The 13286-nt window shown below is 40.7% G+C and overlaps 1 protein-coding gene and 1 long non-coding RNA gene across 2 annotated transcripts in view; one reads left to right on the plus strand and one right to left on the minus strand.

The window, feature by feature from the left end:
• LOC129060430 (uncharacterized) overlaps positions 1–3698 on the minus strand; it is a 43418-nt gene extending 39720 nt beyond the window's left edge. Inside the window, exon 1 of the long non-coding RNA XR_008527145.1 lies at positions 3612–3698. This is a non-coding gene — a long non-coding RNA (uncharacterized LOC129060430). The remainder of the gene's footprint in view (positions 1–3611) is intronic.
• ABCB1 (ATP binding cassette subfamily B member 1) overlaps positions 1–13061 on the plus strand; it is a 106996-nt gene extending 93935 nt beyond the window's left edge. Inside the window, exons 24-28 of the mRNA XM_024249653.3 lie at positions 219–375; positions 1462–1659; positions 7410–7616; positions 10868–11014; positions 12475–13061. Of these exons, the coding sequence (XP_024105421.1) occupies positions 219–375; positions 1462–1659; positions 7410–7616; positions 10868–11014; positions 12475–12681 (916 nt within the window). The 3' untranslated portion in view covers positions 12682–13061. The remainder of the gene's footprint in view (positions 1–218; positions 376–1461; positions 1660–7409; positions 7617–10867; positions 11015–12474) is intronic.
• The last annotated feature ends 225 nt before the right edge of the window (positions 13062–13286 follow it).

Consider the following 13286-nt stretch of genomic DNA (forward strand, 5'->3'; position numbering starts at 1 on the left):
CAGTTGCAGTCCCAGCTACTACAGAGGCTGAGGTGGGAAGATCGCTTAAGCCCTGGAGATCATATCTTTAGTGAGCTCTGATTGCACTACTGCACTCCAGCCTGGGCAACACAGGAAGACCCCACCTCAAAAAAAAAAAAAAAAAAAAAAAAGGAGTGTCAGCTTTCTAGCATTGTGATCGTAATGCTGTGCACATGTTTTGTGTTTGTGCTTTCCAGAGTATTTTCAGCTGTTGTCTTTGGTGCCATGGCCGTGGGGCAAGTCAGTTCATTTGCTCCTGACTATGCCAAAGCCAAAATATCAGCAGCCCACATCATCATGATCATTGAAAAAACCCCTTTGATTGACAGCTACAGCACAGAAGGCCTAAAGCCGGTGAGTTTGATGTTTCAACTGTTTGATCTACTCCTGACTCCTGAATGAAAGTATTTTAAGTGGAAACTTAATAAAATTTGTACTTTCAAATATGCTGATGATAAAATAAAACTTCTTAGATCACAGATTCCTTTCAATAACTGCTAATAATGTACATCAACATTCAGTACTTTTACATAGCAAAGGTTATAGGGAAATAGAAATACTGCTCACTTTATAAGCAAAACCTATTAATCATATTTTTTAAAAACAATTTTTTTAGAGACAGAGTCTTACTCTGTCATCCAGGCTGGAGTGCAGTAGTATGATCATAGCTCACTGCAGCCTTGACCTTCTGGGCTCAAGCGATCCTCCTGCCACAGCCTCCCAAGTAACTAGGAACACAAGCGCATGCCATCATGCCCAGCTAATTTTTTAATTATTTGTAGAGACAGGGTCTCGTTATGTTGTCCAGGCAACATCTGATAAAAATTATCAGATTTTATTGTATGTAAGTTACTGTATTCCTGAGGAACAGATTTGAGTTATTGTAGCTGTATTGCATATTCATATTGTCTTAACAACACATGCTATGAAAGCTTTTACTCTTTTAGATCTCATTTATTAAATTCTAGCAGTCTGAGGTCAAGCACAGTGGCTCATGCCTGTAATCCCAGCACTTTGGGAGGCCGAGGTGGGTGGATCACTTGAGGTCAGGAGTTTGAGACCAGCCTGGCCAATATGGTGAAACCCCATCTCAAATAAAAATAAAAAAAAAAGATTAGCTGGATGTGGTGGCACATGCCTGTAATCCCAGCTACTTGGGAGGCTGAGGTACGAGAATTGCTTGAACCTGGGGGGTGGAGGTTGCAGTGAACTGAGATCATGCCACTGCACTCCAGCCTGGGTGACAGAGTGAGACTGTCTCAAAAAAATAAAAAATAAATACATAATAAAATTAAAATGAATAAATTCTAGCAGTTTGAAGTGAAGCCAATTGTGACACAAATTAATTATCTTCTGACACCTGGTAATCGAGAGAGTTAGCTATACACTTTATTTTCAGTATTGCAGCATTCAAATTTACTGTTATTCTTCTCATTGTAGAACACATTGGAAGGAAATGTCACATTTAGTGAAGTTGTATTCAACTATCCCACCCGACCGGACATCCCAGTGCTTCAGGGACTGAGCCTGGAGGTGAAGAAGGGCCAGACGCTGGCCCTGGTGGGCAGCAGTGGCTGTGGGAAGAGCACGGTGGTCCAGCTCCTGGAGCGGTTCTACGACCCCTTGGCAGGGAAAGTGGTGAGCACACTTTCACATTTAGCTCAGTTCAGGTTTTCATCATCCAAATGTCTGAATGTATTTAATTCTCAACTATAAGCCATGTTTTTTCAAACCTTTAAACAACAGTCCCACTTGGATAAAGTCTGACAGCCTAAATATGGTCTCCAAGTGGTGTCATCTGTCCCAGCCAACTTCTCCAGGCTCCCCTCAACACTACCCCTCTACCCTCCTTTGCAAGCACCCTTTGTACCACCCGTCTCCCTTGCTGTACTTAGGTTTCAGCTGACTTGAGAAGAACCAACAAAAATGGAAGTAGCCAGAAAGATACAGGACAGGTACAAGGAGTGAGATGAAAGCCAAGGATGGAGACTGTTTCAAAGAAAGGGAGGTGGTCAGCAATGACAGATGGTATAGAGATTGGGTAAGGAGGAGACTGAGAAGACATGATAGAATCTAGCAATGAATGGGCTATTTCTGACATTTTAAAATATTCTTAGTGAAGTAGTGATGGTAGGAAACAGTTAAGGTGGCTGAAGTATGGTTAGGGGGAGAAATGGAGATGTAAGTGAGCATAGATTATCAAGAAGATGGAAAGTAAAAGAAAGGCAAATAAGGACAGCACTTGAGTGGGGAGGCAGAGTCCAGGGAAAATGTTTAGGGGGTGAACTCTTGAGCATTTTTATGGCTGGGGATGAGAAAAAATCATTGATGGAGAGAGGGCATTGAAACATCATCTAAGGAAAGAAAAGTAGAATCAACAAATTTGGGAAATGTATAAAGAACATGGAAGTATGCCCTTTTGTCTTAGTTGCTGGGGATGAGAGAGGTGTCTGGCAGGGAGTAGTGAGTTTAAATGACTATGATGGGGGATAGGAAAGAAGACAAACTAGGAAGAAATAGAATTAAGAGCAAGACATTTTCATTATGTAGGCATGTAATTAGTTGTACTGAGAAGTGATATTTAAAATTCTTAACAATGGGAACAGCATGGACACTGACCAATCAGAATGGACGCCTGCTGGTACAAGTCAGATGGATGCCCACCCGCTGTGTATGGATGCTAGTAGCATTTAATGACTCAAATGAAAAGAGAGTTTTCAATCTTTAGTCTAGGACTCTTTTTACTTCCTCACAGCAGTCACTCTTACTCATAAATGTTTGTTATTGTATTCAAAGACAGTTATGCCTTTATTCAGTTTACTCTTAAATCATTACAAGCTTGTTCCCTACTTTTACTCTCTTGCTTTATATTTTCTGTGAACTCTGATTGTGTCCTTCAATTTTGTGGTGAGCTTAAAAACAGGACTCTAAATAAAGACGTCGCTGACAGCCAAAGCAATTAGAGGAGGAAATGTTAGCTCTCAGACACTGATTATGGCCCTCAACAGACAGTTATTAAGTGGTGTGTTAAAGATCGTGCTATAATGAATTGTAGGGCATAATATCTGCCCTCAAATACTTTAACTGAGGAGATGGGGCATATACTTTTGTGAGTTAAAGGAGATAGGCATAGAGCTAGTTCTTAAGAGATAGGGATTTGCATATGGGTCAACAGTAGGGATGACATTCAATGTAAGAGAAAATACAAGCTGTGATGCAGTTCCCAGTGCAGCAAATAGGACACTTTGGCTGAAATGAGAGTTTAGTTTGAGTAGTGGTTCTCAAACTTTTCTGATGAAAACTCATGTAGGAAAGATTTTAAAATGTCACCATCCACTAATGTACTCATAGTCACTTTCCAGTGGGAAAAACACTTGGTGATAACAAAATGTTGGAGTTGAAAACAACAATACAATACAGCACAATAATGATACAATAAGGAATAATTAATGATTATTCTGCAAGTATATAAACACAAGCAGAACATAATAAAACATGGACAGCATCAGTTACAGTTCAGAGTAGGAAACAGAAACTGCACTAGGTATTTCAAGTAGATAATTATTTAATAAAGGGAATTACATGCTTACAAAATCTTTGGAAGGGCTGGAAGAGTAAAAGAAAAGGAGGCTACTTGCTCCCAGACTTCCAAATCACAGCACTGCAGCTGTGATTCTGTAACCAAGAAGCTGCAGAAAATTATGCTGATGTCACAGCTGTTCCAAATTTAAAGACACGAGACTAGAATCTGGCTGTTGCAGAAATTCTTGTCTGCCAAAGATGAGTTAAGCCGTTAGCTTACCAAGGCTGCTGAAGGAGAGCTGGTGTCTACCTCCCAGATTTTACACTGTGCATCTCCCTGGTAGACCCTGACTTACTTCCAGAACCAAGGGAAACTGGGAAATAGTTTTTAGCCTTCTAGTCCCTTGATGTATAAAAGGTCAGACACAGAAGTATATGAAAATGAATGCTAAGTGCATAGGACAGTAAGCATCCCAAGACATTATTGATAATGCACTGAAAACAAAGTGTCCTCATTTATTGCAGGAATATCCATTATCTTCTCATGTGCATTTGCACTAGGGCTTGGAAATACTGCCAGATGGTGCACTGCAGCCAGACTTCTTAGCAGAAAGTGTCTACAATAAACTCTAGTAAATGTACAAAGTTTTGTTTATGGACATCAATGAGTAGCCCTGAATAACTCAGTGGATTACTACTAATTAGTTTTTATTGCCATGTAAAAATGAGTCTGTGGATTTGAGCATAAGAATTAAAGAAAGAATTGGACCCTGAGGACCCCCTGAAGTCAGGAAATTCTCGTGACCGTCAGTGGACCTCGAATCCCACGTTGAAAAACATTGACCTGAAGTGGTGGTTCTCAAGCTTCGGTGAATATTAGAATGGCCTAAAGAGCTAGTAAAAAACACAGCCAGCCTGGATTATTCAAGTAGGCTAGGGTTTGGCCTTTTATTTTTATAATATTCCAAGGTGATTCTGATGCCAACCATCACTCGAGAGCCACTGAACTGGTAAATTTGAAGAAAGATTTAGGTTAAATTGTGGGGAGTCTTGAATAATTAAGCTATGAAATTGTGAAGATGGGAGGATCCTCCAAGTTTTGAGGGACCTGAAGGTTATACAATTGTAGGGATTCAACTTAAAGTAAAAAAAAAAAAAAAAAGAAGTGAATGCAAAATTAGATACAAAAGTGGATATTTACTTCAAATGAAAAAAAATCATAACCAAATACTGGAAGCTTAAAGATTCTGGACCCTTTCATTTTTAGGCAATTTATCATCAACACTTACAGGGAAGAGCTTCCTGACTACAGCCTTGCCTCCCTACCCCCCAGAAAACTGTTTGACTTCCCAGAATTTACACGTAATTCAGGGCTCTTGAAGCTTAACCTTCATCAGCGTCACTGTTAAATCACCCCTGCTTTGAGTCTTCCCCTTACCTTTCCTTTCTCCCCTTTCCAGTCTCTCCCATATACAACAGTCAGAGCCCCCTTTGGGATACAGTTAGAAGCTGCTTGTCATTGTCTGGTTATAACCCAAGAAGTGCCTGGGCCAAGATGGGGGCATTCCCCTTTCAAGGGGGGACACAAAATATCTTTCAGTTGTGAGGTATGAGTGTTACCAAAACCCAACCTATAGTGTTTAGATCCAGTCTTGATTTTCCCCCAATTACTAATTGTGTGACCTTGTATAAGTTACTTAACTTTGCTCATTTCCTTATCAGTAAAATGGGAATTCACATCACAGTGACCTTATAAGTGTTGCTGTGAAGGTTAAACAAGAGACTGTAAGAGACATGCTTATCACAGAACCTGCAACGTTGTCAGTGCTTGATTTTTAAAAATCAATTATTATTTCACAGTAAATATGCATAGAAGAATACACATTTAACACTTACATTTTTGCGCTAATGAAAGCAAGCAATAGATTTAACAATCTATAATAGAGATAGCCAATCATTTTAATCTGGCCTTTCATTATTTCTTGCCAATATGTTTACTTTCCTAGTTATATTTTTATTTAGGCCAGGATTTTTTGAGCACTTCTCATAGATTCCCCAGGGTTCCTTGGTCTTCCCTCAGACCAACACCATTCCTCAGCCAAAGAAGCTCTGCTTCTTTGATCTGTTTTACATTCTAGGCATCTAAACTTGCTTTACTTAAAGAAAGAATTCTTCAGTCAACACAGGTTTTAAATAGTTTGCAATTCTAGGGTATTATGCAGGGACGAGGAGGCCCAAGAGTGTATTCAGTGTAATGAAGAAACTCATTATAACTTGCTGAGATCATTCAGATTTGCCTGTGATTATATTAGTTAGGCAGTGTCTGTTTTCCTCCCAGGGGTATAAACCTGGAAAATTAAAACAAAAACAAAAGCAAAAACCAAACTCCTCCTTTCCTTAAATTTCCACTTCTCAAGTACAGTGTTTTATCTAACAAGATCTGCTGCTTAGCCACATCCTTGTTTGGCTTTTACTGTCTCTCTCCACCCTCTACTTTCCACCTTCATTTATTAACATTGTAAGGAAGCCTGCAGCATACAAGTGTGGAATAGTCTCCATGGCAACTCAGCTTGGAACTAATAAGGTTATGGGAGAGCTTCCATCCCTGCACCTGCCAGTGTCACAAGCAGAAGCCATGTTCCTGTAGCAAAGATTGTACCCTACTGCTAGCCAGCTGTCCCCTTGAGCCACCCAGCCAGGCACATGGGATACAGAGAGTGTATGGCTCAGTACACACTTGTCACTACTATTAGAAAAGCTCAAAGCTGAGTCACTGGTGCCTTCTTCAGAAGGGATGAACAGCTGTCTCACTTGAATGCCAGAAAATTCTCTTGCAAAGCAGACCTATCTGGCAGACATATTTGCATCAGAGTAGGGCTTGTTATCAGCAAGGCTGTAAGATGCCCTCCCCAGTCTTCTGCAAGATAATCCAGGGAGCCAGATTATAGAGAAAGGGCAGCTCTCTGTTCCTACTCATCTGGCTCAGTATTGAGGATTTCCCCATTCACCCTTCCCTACCCCTGTTCACCTATCCATCCCCTGTAGTTCCTGACCTGCAAACCTACTATGTGGTCATAGTTGTTATTTATTTCTATGCTAATCCTGGGCACTGTGTCTCTGAAAAATGGAGATTTAAGAATAAGGCTGTCAGGATACATCTCAGAAGTATTAGGCATCGTATTAGTGTGGCTGCTATAACCACTTGCCACAAATTCAGTGGCTTAAAACAACACCAATTTATGACTTTACACTTCCGGAGGTCAGAAGTCTAAAATAGGTCTCGGTGGGTTCATATCAAGTGTCAGGAGGGCTGTGTTCCTTCTAGAGGCTCCAAAGGATGATCTGTTTTCTTGCTTGTGGCCCCTTCCTCCATTTTCAAAACCAGCAGTGGCTGGTTGAGTCTTTCTCACACTGCATTTGCTGAACTCTCCTCCTTCCTTCTTCTCCAGTTAAGAGCCCTTATGATTACATTAGGTTCACCAAGATAATTCAGGATAATCTTATTTTACAGTCAGCTGATTAGCAACCTTACATCTACTACTTTAGTTTCTTTTTGCCGTGTAACATAACAGATTGACAGGATCCAGGGATTAGGACATAGATGTCTTGTGGGAGAGGGAACATTATTCTGCCTACCGCATGCATACATCAGAAACCATGGTTGAAACACAGGAAACATGACAGTTCCTCAAAGCATACAATTATAACCTTGTTGCATTAACCTTAACTATCCAAATTTTAGTCACACAAACTTTTCCTTAATCTCACAGTAACTTGGCAGTTTCATTGTAAGAAATAATGATGTTAATTGTGCTACATTCAAAGTGTGCTGGTCCTGAAGTTGATCTGTGAACTCTTGTTTTCAGCTGCTTGATGGCAAAGAAATAAAGCGACTGAATGTTCAGTGGCTCCGAGCACACCTGGGCATCGTGTCCCAGGAGCCCATCCTGTTTGACTGCAGCATTGCCGAGAACATTGCCTATGGAGACAACAGCCGGGTGGTGTCACAGGAAGAGATTGTGATGGCAGCCAAGGAAGCCAACATACATGCCTTCATCGAGTCACTGCCTAATGTAAGTCTCTCTCCAAATAAACAGCCTGGGAGCATGTGGCAGCCTCCCTGGCCTACAGTTTGATTTATAAGGGGCTGGTTTCCCAGAAGTGAAGAGAAATTAGCAACCAAATCACACCCTTACCTGTATACAAGCATCTGGCCACACTTCCTATTTGGGTTAGATGTTATCTTTACCTGATCACCTGACCCACCTTGTGAGGAAGGGATGAAAGTGTTCAACCACTTCGGGTTTAGGAGAGAGGAACATTTCTGGGATAGGAGAACTGGAACAATTGTCTCGATCCAAAGCTATAGGCTTGAGGCTCCACCTTTTTCAGCCTTAGGGATAAGTACAATATCTGGGAAGCCTTTCCCTTCAAGTCCAAGTACAGAGTCTGGGTCTCCACCTGCACATGCTGCTTCTGGCCTGCTGAGGAAGTAGGCATGACTGTCTCTCCCCATGTCTCTCCCCTATTTCTCTTCCTTCTTCCTTCTTGCAGCTCTCTCCCAAGCCTCAAACCTCACTGTGGAGTCAGTCCAGTCCGGAGGGCTGAACCCATGCCAGAAAGAGTGCTCTTTCTGAATAAGGGTTGAGCCATTAAGGTGACCATAGTATCATGTAATCTCTCATCATCATACATTTCATGGGCCCCAAACTTTGTTTACAGTGAATGGTTGAAATCTTTTCTAGGGCTCCCTGGGCTATTGTCCTATGGGTGTCCTCTGAATTCCTCCTAGGAAGTTGGATAAATGGAACCTCTCACCCTCTCTTAAGCCCTCTTAGGTCCTGTATATTAGTTTTTGTGTTTTGTTTTGTTTTGGAATACAAGTTGAATATTCCTTGTCCAAAATACTTGGGACCAGAAGTGTTTTGGATTTTGGAATATTTGCATATATATAATTCACTTATATTTCATGTATACCTTATACACATAGCCAGAAGGCAATTTTATGCAAATTTTTAATAACTTTGAGCATGAAACAAAGTTTTGACTGTGTTTTGACTGTGACCTGTCACATGAGATCAGGTGTGAAATTTTCCACTTGTGGCATCATGTTGGTGCTCAAAAAGTTTTAGAATTTCAGATTTTGAATTTTTTGGATTATGGATGCTCAACCTGTATTAAAAGTCCAAAATTAGATTTTTTCCAACCTTTATTTTAGATTTAGGGGGTACGTGTACAGGTTTATTATGCCTGGGTATATTGCATGATGCTGAGGTTTCAGGGTACAAATGATCCTGTCACCCAGGTACTGAGCACATAACCCAATAGGTAGTTTTTCAACACTTACCCCCCTTCCCTCCCTACTCTAATAGTCCTCAGTTTCTATCGTTGCCACTTTTCATCTATGAGTACCTGATGTTTAGCTCCCACTTATAAATGAGAACATGCAGTATTTGGCTTTCTGTTCCTGCATTACTTTGCTTGGGATAATGGCCTCCAGCTGCATCCACATTGCTGCAAAAGTTAGGTCTTATATTTTGAAGTGCTTCTCAACCTAGGTAATCTACCTCACCCATTGTCACCAGTTATACTCTTTATTCTAAGGAAGTGCCCCCTAAAACAAAGCTCAGGAGCCTCAACCCGGCAGGGAAGACAGTTTCCTCTTGAGGCAGGCAAGCAACACCAGGTGGCTCTCTTTCTCAAGATTCCCTTCTTCCACAGGCTCTTCTTCGGATAACTGCTGACACCAATCTCATTAAGTCCCAGGGAGGTGGCCTTGTCTCCCACTCTCCTTTCACAGTCTAGCCCCACTAGATAATTTACCCTTCTCCAGGCTCAAACATGTAAAACAGAAAGCTCCAATCCCCTTTACTGATGAGAGGATAGTGGTTCTCGAGTATAGACACATGTCAGCATCACCTGGGAACCTGTTAGGACTGCAGATCCAGCAATCCATGTTTTAAGAGCCCAGGTAATACTGATGCAGGCTCAAGTTGGAGAACCACTAGGCTAGGGGTTAATAAAACACAAACACAGAGAGTAACTATTATCTATCTTCTTAAATATACTTTGCCCCTCTGACATTTGTCTACCACAGGGACTTCAACCTTTCTGGGATCCTGGTCTCTAATCTGTCACACAGAACACACCCGTAGACACCATAATTCTCTTTCTCAGTGTCTAGACCAGGAGAGAAAAGGTAAACCCCCTACGTCCTATTACCTAAGGATCCACTTCTCCTACATGATTAATACTAGGATTTACCTTACCCTGTAGGTGGCTGGTTTTGTTACCTCCTTGTAAGATTGCTGCACTGCCTTTATCTGCCTCAACAGGATCAGTACTATATCAAGAGTGCAACTAGTAAACCCTCCACTCACATGAGACACACTTCAATGCTCCTGCCTTCTGAGACAGCCACAGCTCTGGGGTAGAGCCAGTCCCAAGCATCTGCCAAAACCTCATCTGGCATCTTCTCCCTCTATTTACAGGGGGAAACCCAGGGCTGAGTGCCACAAAACTAGGGTCGCCAGATATAGCAAATAAAAATAGGCAACCCTGTACTAAAATTTCAGCCTGGCAAGGGCTTGGAAATAATAAGATAGTATTGTTTTCTAGGTTACAAGTGCAGTCACTCCTGTTTCTGCTCTCTCCTGAGTAACCTTTAACTGCTGTCCCTATCATCACAGTGAATAGTTGGTGACAATTATCCATTGTGGGAAACAATATGGGAAGAATTTTTGGAGCACTCTCACAACAAAAATGTTTAAAAAGGAGATGTTCATTTTCAAAGTTAGATATCAAAATGGAATCCTTTAAGTAGCATCCATTAAAATTGTTTAAGTGTTGGAGATACTTTCATAAAAACAGACACTAAAAGGCTAACATCCCAAGAATGTCTTTCCTCAATTTAAAATCATGCAGAGAGTGTCACCTGCTGGTTACAAGTAAGATGAGCTTCAATTATTTTATTATGAATACTTTGTTCAAATCAAATTTCCTTTCTCCTGCCAGTCTTTGTCCCAAATGTAACGAAACCAGAAGATGGAAGATACTAACATTGCAACAATATTCTTCTTCATTAAAATGCTGACCTGTTTACACTAAAACATATCTTAAGGCCCAAACATTTATTTTCAAATAGATAGTAAACCTGCCATTTCGGGCTTTTTTACTGTTCTTTCCTTAATTATTCATGAACCATTCTTAGCTTCTGAACCTAAATTTTTGGAGTGTATAGAATCGTCTATTCTACTTTCTATAAGCAAGCTGTTAGAACTTTACTTTCAGTTCTACTTTCATAACAACAAAACCTTATTTACAGAAATATAGCACTAGAGTAGGAGACAAAGGAACTCAGCTCTCTGGTGGCCAGAAACAACGCATTGCCATAGCTCGTGCCCTTGTTAGACAGCCTCATATTTTGCTTTTGGATGAAGCCACATCAGCTCTGGATACAGAAAGTGAAAAGGTAAGAATTTAAATTGGGTTCATCCATACTTGAATCAGTCATCCTTAAAAATGCTGTATTCTCCATAGTAAAGAACAAAATGTAGCCAGATTATTGATTGTTACTTACATCACCTTTCAGTAAAATGTAAACACTTTCTGTAGCTGTTATTCAGGAGAGTAAACGTGACACAAGGCAGATTAGTCTTAGAGTGCATATGCTTCACAAACCATTGCTAGATAACTTTGCGTTGACCTAAGAAGCTGCTTTCAGGAGTCGTATTTCCTACTTCTACTGGCAGCATCTCTTCAGCAACCATAAGGAAAAGTGGTAGGGTAAGACAATGTTAAAATCTGGCTGTACCTTTTAAGATAAATATTAGCAATCATTTCTAGTCAGAGAAAAGGTTAAGAATTCAGATTATCTGAAAGACGAACTCAGTATGAGGTATTCTCTACTTTACAATAAAAAAATTCGGGAGTCTGTATTTGGCCTTTGCTCAGGCTTCTTGAATTTACTGTGAGCTGGATTTGAGGTCTGTTTTCAAGGATGTTGTAACATCCTTGAAACTAAGGTAAACACATTAGTAAATGTTTTTAAATGAGTCAGTGAACTGTATTTACTGCCTTAACTTTAAGAGTAGATGACTGCTGGCCAGCACCTACCGCTGTGGCTCACACCTGTAACCCCAACACTTTGGAAGGCTGAGGTGGGAGGATCACTTGAGCCCAGGAGTTTTGAGACCAGCCTGGGTAACATAGAGAGACCTTGTCTCTACAAAAAATAAAATAATTAGCTAGGCATGGTGGTGGGAACCTGTAGTCCCAGCTACTCAGGAGGCTGAGGTGGAAGAATCGCTTGAGCCCAGGAGGTTGAGGCTGCAGTAAGCCATGATTGCCCCACTACACTCCACTCTGGTGACAGAGTGAGGCCCTGTTTCAAATAAAAAAAAAAAAAGTTAGGGGTAGATAACTGCTGCCTCGGTACTAACCCAAATTAGGGTTCAGTCATCTTCTGATATGACAAATCCTTTGTTTTCAAAAACCTGTTCTATTTCACTGACACCTTGTTAGGAAGGATCTATTGTTGTATTGTTGAGGAGATTTTTTTTTTTTTTTTTTTTTTTGAGTTGGAGTCTCACTCTGTCACCCAGGCTGGAGCACAGTGGCGCAATCTTGGCTCCCTGCAAGCTCTGCCTCCCGGGTTCACACCATTCTCCTGCCTCAGCCTCCCGACTAGCTGGGACTACAGGTGCCCACCACCACGCCCGGCTAATTTTTTGTATTTTTGATAGAGACGAGGTTTCCCCATGTTAGCCAGGATGGTCTCGACCTGACCGCGTGATCTGCCCGCCTTGGCCTCCCAAAGTGCTGGGATTACAGGCGTGAGCCACCGCGCCCGTCCTATTGTGGAGCTTTTTATGGAAGAGGAATTAGGGAAAAGAACTATTATGAGAATTAATCTATGTGATTATGGAATAGGTTGTCCAAGAAGCCCTGGACAAAGCCAGAGAAGGCCGCACCTGCATTGTGATTGCTCACCGCCTGTCCACCATCCAGAATGCAGACTTAATAGTGGTGTTTCAGAATGGGAGAGTCAAGGAGCATGGCACGCATCAGCAGCTGCTGGCACAGAAAGGCATCTATTTTTCAATGGTCAGTGTCCAGGCTGGAGCAAAGCGCCAGTGAACTGTGACTGTATGAGATGTTAAATACTTTTTAATATTTGTTTAGATATGGCATTTATTCAAAGTTAAAAGCTAGCACTTATAGAATTATGAAGAGGTATCTGTTTAACATTTCCTCAATCAAGTTCAGAGTCTTCAGAGACTTCGTAATTAAAGGAATAGAGTGACAGACATCATCAAGTGGAGAGAAATCATAGTTTAAACTGCATTATAAATTTTATAACAGAATTAAAGTAGATTTTTAAAGATAAAATGTGTAATTTTGTTTATATTTTCTCATTTGGACTGTAACTGACTGCCTTGCTAAAAGATTATAGAAGTAGCAAAAAGTATTGAAATGTTTGCATAAAGTGTCTATAATAAAACTAAACTTTCACATGACCGGAGTCATCTTGTCCAAACTGCCTGTGAATATATCTTCTCTCAACTAGAATATTGTAGATAACTTCTGCTTTAAAAAAGTTTTCTTTAAATACACCTACTCATTTTTGTGGGAATGGTTAAGCAGTTTAAATAATTCCTGTTGTATATGTCTATTCACATTGGGTCTTACAGAACCATCTGGCTTCATTCTTCTTGGACTTGATCCTGCTGATTCTTGCATTT

This window comes from Pongo abelii, chromosome 6 (assembly GCF_028885655.2).
Source record: "Pongo abelii isolate AG06213 chromosome 6, NHGRI_mPonAbe1-v2.0_pri, whole genome shotgun sequence".
Classification (NCBI taxonomy): Eukaryota; Metazoa; Chordata; class Mammalia; order Primates; family Hominidae; genus Pongo; species Pongo abelii.